The sequence below is a fragment of the Megalops cyprinoides genome, chromosome 6 (assembly GCF_013368585.1).
Source record: "Megalops cyprinoides isolate fMegCyp1 chromosome 6, fMegCyp1.pri, whole genome shotgun sequence".
NCBI lineage: Eukaryota > Metazoa > Chordata > Actinopteri > Elopiformes > Megalopidae > Megalops > Megalops cyprinoides.
In genome coordinates, this window is record NC_050588.1 from 6,091,935 (window position 1) to 6,104,048 (window position 12,114).

The 12,114-nt window shown below is 51.8% G+C and overlaps 1 protein-coding gene across 1 annotated transcript in view; it reads left to right on the top strand.

Moving 5' to 3' along the window:
• Positions 1–12,114, top strand: part of iqsec2b (IQ motif and Sec7 domain ArfGEF 2b) — a 104,546-nt gene that overhangs the window by 85,338 nt on the left and 7,094 nt on the right. The window contains 11 exon segments of the mRNA XM_036531135.1: positions 446–731; positions 1,375–1,722; positions 2,213–3,285; positions 4,123–4,284; positions 4,795–4,917; positions 6,467–6,633; positions 7,673–7,812; positions 9,601–9,726; positions 9,916–10,015; positions 10,729–10,890; positions 11,115–11,318. Of these exon segments, the coding sequence (XP_036387028.1) occupies positions 446–731; positions 1,375–1,722; positions 2,213–3,285; positions 4,123–4,284; positions 4,795–4,917; positions 6,467–6,633; positions 7,673–7,812; positions 9,601–9,726; positions 9,916–10,015; positions 10,729–10,890; positions 11,115–11,318 (2,891 nt within the window).

The window sequence follows — 12,114 nt, forward strand, 5'->3', positions numbered from 1 at the left end:
TTACCGCTTAGGTACGTTAGCGCCTCTCCCCGACCTGGTAGCGTGTTGTGCGTGTCATGTCAGGGCACTTGCGTGCTCCCTGCGCGTCCGCGCTCCGCGGGGTGTCCGACGCACACGGGCCCCACCAGCGCCCTGAAATAAAAAGGTCGTGTCCAAGGCAGCATAGTAAACAGACCTCTGCGTGCTGTGATGGAAAGTCAGCGGGGGGTTTGGTATTGCAGAAAATGTCCCGGCAGAGAACACAGAGGAAAAGACTGTTCTTTTTGTAACGTGTGGTAATATTTGTCTCAGCTGTGGCTCAGACTGCCACCGTAGGGGTACGCAAATATGCACCCCGTATCTCCTACAGGTCAGTCCGCTGTCCTCATTTTGAGGTTTTTGACTGCCTGTTTTGGCTACTGTATTAACCCTTATCTTTCTCTCTCTCTCTCTCTCTCTCCGTCAGCGTGGAGGGGGAGACCCAGAGTGTGGAGACAGGCAGTTTCTCAGACAGCCCGTGCAGCCAGGCCCCGTATCTGCGTGGCTCAGACCGTTACGGAGACAGCAGCTTGCCCCCGGGTCCCCGGGGGCCTACTGTGGCCCCCCCTAGCCCTGCCAGCCTGGCCTGGGCCCAGCGGACGCGCCACCAGCCCGCCAGCCTGGCACTCCGCAAGCAGGAAGAGGAGGACAACAAGAGGTGCAAGGCCCTGTCCGACAGCTATGAGCTCTCCACCGACCTACAGGACAAGAAGGTACCAGGCTGACGGCCGGCATTACAGTAGCCCTTCAGGCACCTTTATAGATTCTTTAATTACAGACCTCTGCAGAGCTGGTTCTAACATTACAATCTGTTTTCATCCTGTTAGCTCACTAGCTAACTCTTTGGCTAGGTAGCTAGCTAATTTTAAATGTTACTCAGGGCACCCAGATTATTAACTAGGTAGCTAACTCTGATTTCATACACTTGGCCCTCTATCTAACTTTTGTTAGCTAGATAACTAACCACAGAGATGTCACTATTTTCAGCAACTTAGCTAGCTAGCTAACTCTGTGGCTTGTTAGCTAGAAAATTTTAGGTGTTGCTCAGGGCACCCAGATTGATAGCTACCTAATTCTACTATTAGCCACCTGCCGCTATTTTTAACTAAGTCACTAATTAGCTGCCTGTACAGGTGTCAAGGAAGGATGCCACGTTCTATTTTCAGCCAGTTCGCTGGCAGGCTAATTCTGGCAAGTTAGCTAGCTAATTTTGGGTGTCGTTCAGGGCACTCAGATTGCTAGCTAACTAATTTTAATCTCAGCCACTTGGCTGTCTATCTCACTCAGCAGCTAGTTAACTAACTGCAGGTGTGTGGCAGACTCCGCATCATAAGCCCTGTGCCCCCCCCCCCTCAGGTGGAGATGCTGGAGAGGAAGTATGGGGGCTACTTCCTGAGCCGCCGGGCAGCGCGCACCATCCAGACGGCCTTTCGGCAGTACCGCATGAACAAGAACTTCGAGCGCCTGCGCAGCTCGGCGTCCGAGAGCCGCATGTCGCGGCGCATCATCCTGTCCAACATGCGCATGCAGTACTCCTTCGACGACCGGCAGCCGCAGGCGCAGCAGCACTTTGGGCCGGGCTCGGTCGCGGGCATGGGGACGCCTCAGCCGGGGCTCCCGCACTCGCCCTCCCACAACCCCGAGCCCCTGCAGGGCGACCGCGCCGGCGACTACACCCACCTGGAGGACTCCTTCTCCAAACAAGTGAGTCCACCTCCCCGGGGGCGGAGCGGAAGCATCTGATCTGACAGCTATATTTATGTCACTCAGCTTACTATGACAGGGGCAGCAGCGGGGCGAAGTGGTAAGGAGGCTCATAACTAAACGGTTCGATTTCCCCGCTGTTAAGTATCCTTGTACTTAACCCACAATTGCAAGTGAATATATATGCCTATATGTAAATATCCAAGAGTATAAATGGATATCATGTAAAACTGGAACCTATGTAAGTCTTCTAAATAACAGGTTGGTTGACGATGTTTATGTCACAGAAGAAGGAGCTGAACAAGGAAAAGGTACTAAGAGTTTCAAAGGTAAAAGAGCTTCATAATTTTTAAAACGGGGAGAAATGTTCCAGAAACACAGACCATGTTAATGCGCGTGCTGATTGGTGTTTGGTGGTCCGTCCCCCACACCCCCTTTTGCCAGTAGCAGCTCTTAAGTGTGTTCTCTCTTCCCTCCGTGCTCTCTCCAGGTGAAGTCCCTGGCGGATTCCATTGATGACGCCCTGACGTGCCGGCCAGGGCGGGACGACTCTCAGGAAGGCAGCGGGGAAGGCGGCGGGATAGGAGGGGCGGGGGATGGCGACGACTTCGGCGAGTGCGTCTGGAGCAACAGCAGCAACCCGTCGTCCCGCCGCGGGCTGGTCGACCGGGAGAGGGGAGGGGGAGGGGGCCTGAGCATGCACGAGGACAGCACGGCCACCTCCTACAGCGACGTCACCCTCTACATGGACGACGGGCTCCCCTCGTCCCCCCTCTCCCTGGACCGCGCCCCCAGCAGCACTGACACGGAGTACTGGGGCATGGGGGGCGGGGTCGGCGGGCGGGAAGACAGCCGGGACACGGAGGGGGGCGGGAGCAACAACAGCCGCCGCAGCACGCCCTGCACCGAGTGCCGGGACTACAGGCTGCGCGGGGCCCACCTGCCCCTGCTCACCATCGAGCCGCCCAGCGACAGCTCGGTGGACATGAGCGACCGCTCCGACCGCGGCTCGCTCAGCAGGCAGCTCATCTACGAGCAGGAGCCCGGCGGGGGCGGGGGGTCGCCCCAGGGCACCCTCAAACACAACCCCAACGCCCGCGTCTCCTCCACGGCCCAGGGCCAGACCCGCACGCCCTGCCGGCCCCTCCCCTCCCCGATACCTGCCCACCTCCCCCACCACGCCGCCCACCACCACCACCACCACCACCACCCGCACCACCACCACCAGTACCCGGACACGCCCTCCTCGTCCTCGTCCCCCCAGCAGCAGCCGCCCACCACGCCGCTCTCGTCCTCGTCCTCCGCCCCCCTGCCCCCCGGCAGCCTGGAGCAGCCCTGCTGCTCCGACGGCGACAACGACTCGCTCAACTCCACCACCAACTCCAACGAGACCATCAACTGCAGCTCGGGCTCGTCGTCGCGCGACAGCCTCCGCGAGCCGCTGCCCCCGCTGGGCAAGCAGACCTACCAGCGCGAGAGCCGCCACAGCTGGGACTCGCCCGCGTTCAACAACGACGTGGTGCAGAGGAGGCAGTACCGCATCGGCCTCAACCTCTTCAACAAGTGAGAGCCAGGGAGGAGGAGGGAAGGGGAGGGACAGGAAGGAGAGGAAGGAGCAGGGTGGTAGGGGGGAGGTGCGGAGGAATGGGAGGGAGGTGGGGAGGGAGAATGGGAGGGAGGAGGTGGTGCAGACGGGGGGTGGGACAGACGGGGAGACGGGGAGCCACGGACAGGGAGGGAGGGAAAGAAGGACGAAAGGGAGGCAGGGAGGGAGAAGGGGAGGGAGGGAGGGACTGGGAGGGAGGAGGGTAAGGGGACCGTGAGCCGAGGACGGACGCTGCTCTGCGCAACACTCTGCCCGTCTGGCGGAGCATGAAGGTCGTGTCACGCAAGGTCAAACCCCGACTCGCTGAGCTCTCAGCCAGAACGAAAACATTTACATTTGCATTTCACCGCTCAGCAGATGCCCTCACCCAACTCAAAAAATCTTATCTATGCAACAAAACGTGAAAGTGAAAGCCAGTGTGTAGAGCGTGGTCCCAGAAGGGTGGCAGGGAAACACTGTTTTATGGGTTTTTCCTCAGTGTATCACCAGAATACACAGGGTAGTGGGCAGAAACGACAGATGCCCCCAAGACTGTAAATACCAAAAAACAAAAGAGGAAGGAAGGACCGCTGGACTGAAAAGGCTGAACATGTATTGGCTTTAGATGTGGTGCAGAGCTAACAGCTGCTTGTGAGGTGCTCAGAAAATCAGAGCAGCCAGAACATGGTGACTTGGCTCGCACCTGCACTCAGGTGTGCGACGTGTTCCGACCTAAAAAAGGACACGGGGGGGAGGGGGGCGTTGGATTACAGCCGATGTTGCCGTGGTAACCTCTTCCTCTTCTCCTTCGCCAGGAAGCCAGAGAAGGGGATCCAGTACCTGATCGAGCGGGGCTTTGTGTCGGACACCCCGGTGGGCATTGCCCGCTTTATCCTGGAGAGGAAGGGCTTGAGCCGGCAGATGATCGGGGAGTTCCTGGGCAACCGGCAGAAGCAGTTCAACAAGGACGTGCTGGAGTGAGTGGGGGTGGAGGGGAATATAGAGGGAGTGGGGGATGGAGGAGAATATAGAGGGAGTGGGGGATGGAGGGAATATAGAGGGAGTGGGGGATGGAGGGAATATAGAGGGAGTGGGGGATGGAGGGAATATAGAGTGAGTGGGAGATGGAGGGGAATGTAGAAACGCTCTGAGGCCTCAGGCAGAATCCCTTTGATGAGGACGTACTAAAGTGGATGAAAGTGACAAGGACAGGAGAAAGGATGTATCTAGTGTAAATCTAAGGGAAACCATGCACCTTAATACATAATGTATATGTATTAGACTGCTCTAGATCTGCTCCCCTCTGTCTGTCGCTTAACTCTTTGCTCGAGGGCTTTCAGCAGAATCTGTTTGATGGGGATGTGCAGAAGTGATTTACAGTATATCAGTGGAACGGCAGAAATAATGTGTCTAATTCTAGATAAAGTATAATCTCATGTGTGTGTGAGTGTATTGATGGCTCTGCCTTGTTCCCCTCTGCTGCTCAGCTGTGTGGTGGATGAGATGGACTTCTCAGGGATGGACCTGGACGACGCTCTGAGGAAATTCCAGGCCCAGATCAGAGTGCAAGGGGAGGCCCAAAAGGTGGAGAGACTCATCGAGGCGTTCAGGTATTCCGCACGTGTGTGTGTGTGTGTGTGTGTGTGTTTCACAGCCTCTGTTTGTGGCTGGTGAGGGAGGATGGAGAAAAAACATTGGTATCTGCCATCTCTTAATTGGAGATGTCTGTTTACAGTCATTTCATATTACAATATTATGTGGCTCCCAAGATCAGTCACTCTACATAGTCCTACCCTGGTCTCCCCGAAGCTCTGTATCAAAGAAACTCTGAAGTTCTGTGTAAGTGTCTCACTGTAGAGTGATCTGCTGCAGTCACATTGCAGGCAGGAAATTAATAATATCAATGAATTACTGTTCACAGGCTCTCCTTCATGTATATTTATGAGAGAGAATTACAAATCTGTTTCAATATTTTTTGTTAAGTGTTGATCAGCAAGCATTGAAATAATGATCCAAGCAATGATAATCAAATAACCAGTCTTGTCGATTTAAATTTAAGCTCACGTTTAAATTTTTTTTTTTATTTAACCTTTATTTAACCATGTAAGTCCTGCTGAAATAAAATCCCTTCCGAGGGAGACCTGGCCAAGAAGGCAGCAGCACATAGTGACAGACAAAAAAGTTTCAATATAAAACATTAAAAGGCAATGAAAATATACCAATAAAAGGCTTCAAGAGACAGAGCACCCAAGGGAGTGAGAAAGAGAGAGATAGAGAGAGATAAGAGCACACAAGAGAGGGAGGTAGAGAAAGAAAGAAGAGAGATATGGGGATACAGAGAAAGCACGCATTCAGAGTAAGAGAGAGAGAGAGAGAGAGAGAGAAAGAGATGGAACAGACAACAGCTTATTCAAAGCATTGACAGTTTCCAATAGCCTCGTCTTCCATAACAGATTTGAATCTAGACGGAGAAGCCAGTTCCTTTAGTTTTACATCTTTTTGCAGGCTATTCTATGCAGATGGTGCTGAGATCATTAAGCTTTTTTGCCAGAGAGGGTGTACAGGTTTGGCCCAGTTGTCAAAAATGACATGTAATTCAGTCTGTTGGAGGTAGCCATTTGGCAACCATGGGGCAACTGACTGTCCCATCCAGAACAACGGAATCACTGGCCATCTTCTGACAGTCTGAAGACCCACCTCTTCAGACTGCACTTCAGTTCCACCTTAATCTCCATCTCCTATCACCTACTTGTATCAGTTGTATTACTTAACTGTTTGTTTTACCTGTTTATAGTATCACAATGTAGTGTTTTGGATTCTGTGCTCTAGTTACTGTGATGTATGGTAGTATAGTTGGCTTCCCTCATTCAGTCAGTTTGCGCAAGTTAACTTGTGGTAGGGCTTGAATAGTGTTATGCTCACACTCACTGGTCTGGGAGTGTCGTTAGCCTGGTCTGACACTGTTGCTCATTCGACTTGAACGGTTGCACTTCTGTTCTTTTGTGCTGGAAGTTGCTCTGGATAAAACCATCTGTTAAATGAATATAATGTCATGTAAGCTGAAAGTGTCCATTTCACGGGTGCCACCCTTTCCACGATGAGAGATTGTAAACTCCCTCTCCTCCTCTTGCTCCCCCCCTCTCCTGTTTCCCCCACCAGCCAGAGGTACTGCGTGTGCAACCCCGCGCTGGTGCGCCAGTTCCAGAACCCGGACACCATCTTCATACTGGCGTTCGCCATCATCCTCCTCAACACGGACATGTACAGCCCCAACGTGAAGCCCGAAAGGAAGATGAAGCTCGAGGACTTCATCAAGAACCTGCGAGGTGCGGCGTGCAGGCTCCACCTTCTCGCAGTCACCTGACCGAGTTAGAAAGTGTGCGAGTTATCACGAGCCGCCAAGGTCCAGGCAAACCGTTAGCGCTGAACAGTCTTACGCTGTGCGAGGCTAGGCGCGTACACAATATAGCTTTAACGGAGAATTTAAACTTCTCCCTCTGCTCGCTGTGTTTTGTGGGAGTCGATTCTAGAATAAAATTTGTTTCACGAGAGCGCTGTTCCTCTGTGTGCCTCTGCACAGCGGTACTCTGTGTGCTGTAACCAGGTCACAGAACACTTTTTGGAACATTAATTTGCCCAGATATGAGCAATTGGGTTGGTTCTGCACATTTGGTTTTTGTCTCGACTCGTCCTATTTTTCCAGCCTGGTGTAAGATCTCATTATGTAAGAGCTCAGTAGGAGTCAGAAGCGCTCGCTTGGCCTTGGCTTGCTTGCATCTTTTTTTGCGTTTTGGATGCGCCTGACGTGGTCAAACAGAGATGAGGCACAGCGGAGGGGGTCATTCTTCCCCCTTGCTCCTTCTGTGGTGGTCTCTCCAGAGACTCCCAGCGCTCTAAACTGTTAAATCACCAACGGACACCTCCCCCTATCTGGCTCCGTTTTTTATTATTACTAGATGTAGTTGTGAACAGTGGCCATGTTAGCATGGATGAATGTAGTCAGTCAATCACGGTTCCATAATGCCTGGATAATCAGATACTGCCCTAACCCCAGCGAGTTGAAGTTAGGACATATACAGTATCTATGCACTCGACATCTGAAGACCTGGAGGCCAGTGTCTTGAATGTTGCCAACAGCATGCTCAAAAAGCCTGTATAGCTGAACATGGCTGAGTGTATGGACCTTCCTTTCAGGGAATGTTTGGTGCCAAATTGAGGGGAGAGTCATGGCTCGGCATTGATACGGCGAGACCGGTGGCGTGGCATCTTTCGTGGGGGGTTGGATGCACGGCTGGGGGGCACATCGTCTCGTGCATTTTTCACATCCTCTCCCTTTTCCCATCATCCCTCCCTGCCTCTCCTCAGGAGTGGACAACGGGCAGGACATTCCCCGGGACCTGCTGGTGGGGATCTACCAGCGCATCCAGAAGTGGGAGCTGAGGACCAACGACGACCACGTGTCGCAGGTGCAGGCTGTGGAGAGGGTCATCGTAGGCAAGAAGCCGGTGAGTCGCCGTACACTGAACCATACAGTTCAGGGCGGAGCTTCAACCTGGATTGGAGGGTGGGGCTTCGGTGCTTGCGCTCAAATGGCATACCAGAGAGTTTCAGCTTTAAAGAGCCCGTCTGGTCAGGTTCTATTTTCGTAAATACTTGAGAAACTGACTACTGTCTGTGTCCAGCACTGAGCATGCAAGTCCAGCTGTGAGTAACATGCCGAGACACTTAGACTGCCCACACAAAGAACTGACACTATTGATGCCACGGGGCGTTTCATTGGTTCCCACAGAAGAGGCGTGTAACCCGATCACTGCACCTGTCAAGCAGTGTCACCTCACTGTGTTCCCAGCAGTGACCTCAGACATACACCTGTGGAATGCACGCTCTGCAGGAACGTTCTGCAAAATGCTGTTGGACAGGCCCTCGGAGAAAGGCTTGGATTCCAGGAACGTCTCTGTGTCTGAGGCGCTGTCCTGACTCTGGGAACGTGTGAACATCTCAAAATGAAACCTTACATCCAGAGTTAGTACAGAAATCTGTCTGTAACGATCACATCACGTCTTTCATTCGTGAAAATATAGTGTTTCTTCTTTGACTGGTTGAAGCAACATATGATGAAGAATTATGAGAAATGTTGTTTGTATAGCAGCTTTGCATTTTATCACTTACAGCGATGGAGGTAACTCACCTAAACCGCCTCTACCTTGTGTCACCCAACCGGGGTGATGCACGGCAGCCATTTTGTAGCAGAACACACACCACACGCCGGCTGAGGTGGAGAGTGAGGGATTTCTATTGGGAATGAACAGATGGCCTCCTCGAGAGAGCCAGAATTAGAATTTGGCTTGGGCACCAGGGAACACCCCTCATCCCTGATACGTGTCACAGCGTCTTTAATTCGATCATAATGACCACATCATTTAATGACCACGGTGAGTCAGGACCTTGCTTTGGATGTGTCACCAGAAAGACAGCATCTCCACCCCCAGTGTCCCCATCACTTCTCTGTGGTATTAATTGTTATACTTGGTCTGATGCAAAGACTGCCCCCTAGTGACCCATCAACACAATGTCCTAAAACAATATGATTTTCCCCAGATACGTCCTATTCAATTAGTAACCAAGCTCAGCCAAAATCGGCACGCATTAGGGTGGTATAACTACACAACACAAACCACAGAGAAGTAACATGAAGCCCAGCTCAGACATACTAGGAGATAACAACCACAGTAAAAATACTACTGCAGCATAATTTGCTAAGTAGCCTACGTAGCCGAAGTAGTCCAGCCATGTGCATGTAAAAAAAGGCTTTATACTGTATCAGTTCAGCATTGTTTACAGTTAGATTACAACCGCTGTTAATCACCATCCTTTTGCATGTTTAAAAGCTCTTACATTGCTCATGCAAAATAATTCCAAATCATTTTTTTTATTTTGTTTTATGAATAATTAACATTTTGACCTTAAAATATGTAAACAAATATTGCGTAGGCTCACTGCACATTTTCTAGCGTAGCACCTGCTTCATTACTGCATTTATAAACGATGCCATCTGTCTCAAAATATTAAAAGCACACACAAAACGTCAATCAGGGAGTGTTTAAACCCACTGTAAAAACAAACCGAAACCCCCACGCTGTCGCGTCAGTGTGTGAAAGCGGAGTGTCGAGGTCTCTCTGTTCCCTCACTCCTCTCTTGCGGGGGCGGGGGGACGGGGGGGGGGGGGGGGGGCGTAGAGTTGAAACGGTAAGGGTGAGGGTCTCGAACGTCACGCCCCTCTGTGGCGCCCGCAGGTCCTGTCCCTGCCCCACCGCCGGCTGGTGTGCTGCTGCCAGCTGTACGAGGTGCCCGACCCCAACCGGCCCCAGCGGAGCGGCGTGCACCAGAGGGAGGTCTTCCTGTTCAACGACCTGCTGGTGGTGAGGAAACGGCACACGCCGAAACACACACGGCCTGTTAAAGTGAAGGACAGCGGCGTCGGTAGCTAACAAAAACACAGCGAGCGTTCGACGCGGTGTCTCCGAGGAAAAGACGCATTTTCGTTTTCTCTGTCTCTGTCTCTTTCTTTCTCTCACTCTGTCTGTCTTCCCACTCTCCCATGCCTGTAGGTGACGAAGATCTTCCAGAAGAAGAAGACCTCAGTGACCTACAGCTTCAGGCAGTCTTTCCCTTTGGTCGAGATGCAGGTTCACATGTTCCAGAACTCCTGTAAGAACTGATATCTCTGTCTAAATCTACGTAGTGACCCCTCAGTCTTGCTCTATATCTCTATCTGTCTAGCTATAACTAATAAGCCCTAAGTCTAGCTCTACATCCCTGTCTGTCTGTCTATGTCTATGTAACAATCTCTAAATCTAGCTCTTTATCCCTGTTTTCCTGGCAATATCTGTAACAATCCCTAAATCTGTCTATATCCCCTGTTCTCTGTCTGCATATGTGGAACGGGATGTAAATGTAGCTCCATATCCATGTCTTTGTCCATATAATCTAGATCTATAAATTTGTCTCTCACTCTGTTTTTGTGTAATGATCTCTAAATTAAGGTCTATATCCTGTATCTCTGTCTGCCTCTATGTAACAGGCCCTAAATCTATCTCTGTATCCCGGCCTCTGTCGGTCTCTGTGGAATGATCCCTATACGTAGCTCCTGTCTCTTTGTTGGTGAAGGTCAAGCTGTCTACTCCCTACTCACTTCCTCCTCTCATTCTGTCTCAGTCAATCTGGCTATAACATCAGTAACAAATAATCAACAACAGATGGCAGCATTTATTAATGGGCAGATGGTTTATCTCAACGAGCCCAAGGGTTAATTGAAGGGCAGCGAGTGTCCAAGGGCACGGGTAGATCGGCGCGAGCACGACCGCACTCGCGTTCATGTTTGCGTGACCGCGCGCGTAATCACGCCTCGCTCCCCCCGGCAGACTACCCGCACGGCATCCGCCTGACGTCGGCCATCCCGGGAGGCGAGAGGAAGGTGCTGATCGTCTTCACCGCCCCCAGCCAGCAGGACCGCACCCGCTTCACCAGCGACCTGCGGGAGAGCATCGCCGAGGTGCAGGAGATGGAGAAGTACAGAGTGGAGTGTGAGTGTCCGTGCCGCTGGGGAGGGGGTCGAGGGGAGCAGCAGCCAGCCCGGGGTGTCGCCACGGGAGCAGACCTCTGTTTCCCTGAATGACTGGCTCTCTCTTTTTTTTTTCTTCCTCCCCTCCAAATGTCCTGCTCTTTTTCAACCTTAAACTTCCCATCTCCCATCTCCCTGCTCACGCCTGTTCCTCTCTTCCTTTCCTCCCCTGTCCTCCGCCTGCAGCCGAGCTTGAGAAGCAGAAGGGAGTGATGCGGCCCAGCCTCCTGAGCGGAGGAGTGGTGGGCGGCGGCGGCGGAGGCGGAGGCGTGAAGAACGAGGTGGTGAACGGGACTCTGGGAAGGCCCAGCCTGGACGACAGCTACTCGGGCGGGGAGGGCCTCAAGCGCACGGCGCTCAGCTCATCACTAAGGGACCTTTCTGAGACAGGTGAGACACGCGGGATTGGCGGGGACACAGGAGAGACAGACAGCCCGGACACACACACATACAAACGTATACACACACGATCATTTACACACACACACACACAGACACACAGAAACACACAGAAACACACGCGCACACATACACACATATACACACACAATCACTTACACACATACAGACACACACACACATTCACGTATACACATGCACACAATCACATACACGCACATTTACTTACATATACATGCACACCTTCACTTACACATACACATACACACACTTACACACACACACACACACACACACACAAGCACGATATACCCATATTTACCCTCAACAGATTTTGCCAGTTATTTGATCCTTCTATTATACTCTGAAAGGATTTATGAATCTTTATGTCTGCAATTTGAGCCTCAGCATTAAATGAAAGAACTTCATTTCCCAGTGTTCATCACTACAGAAGGATTTGAGATGGAGAATGGAGCATCTGCAACAAAAGCATTGGCTGGGGGGGCTGAAGGTGGGGGCAGTTACAACAGGACAGTCCAACCTTTGTGTGCATAGCAGGCTCCTGTTAGCAATTCTGTGTAGGCGTATGCTGTAGCCTGGCAGGAGTTCTCATAGCTACCATACCACAATGATACAGGGAAAATATCCTTATCTGGGTTACTGTACGTACATTCGGTCTTAAATGAAAAGTTCAATTGAAGACATGGCTAACCGCATATTTAAGATTTACGTAGTGGCGGGCGACACGGGATTCTCAAGCTGTTCCTGTCGAGCATCATTCTGATGG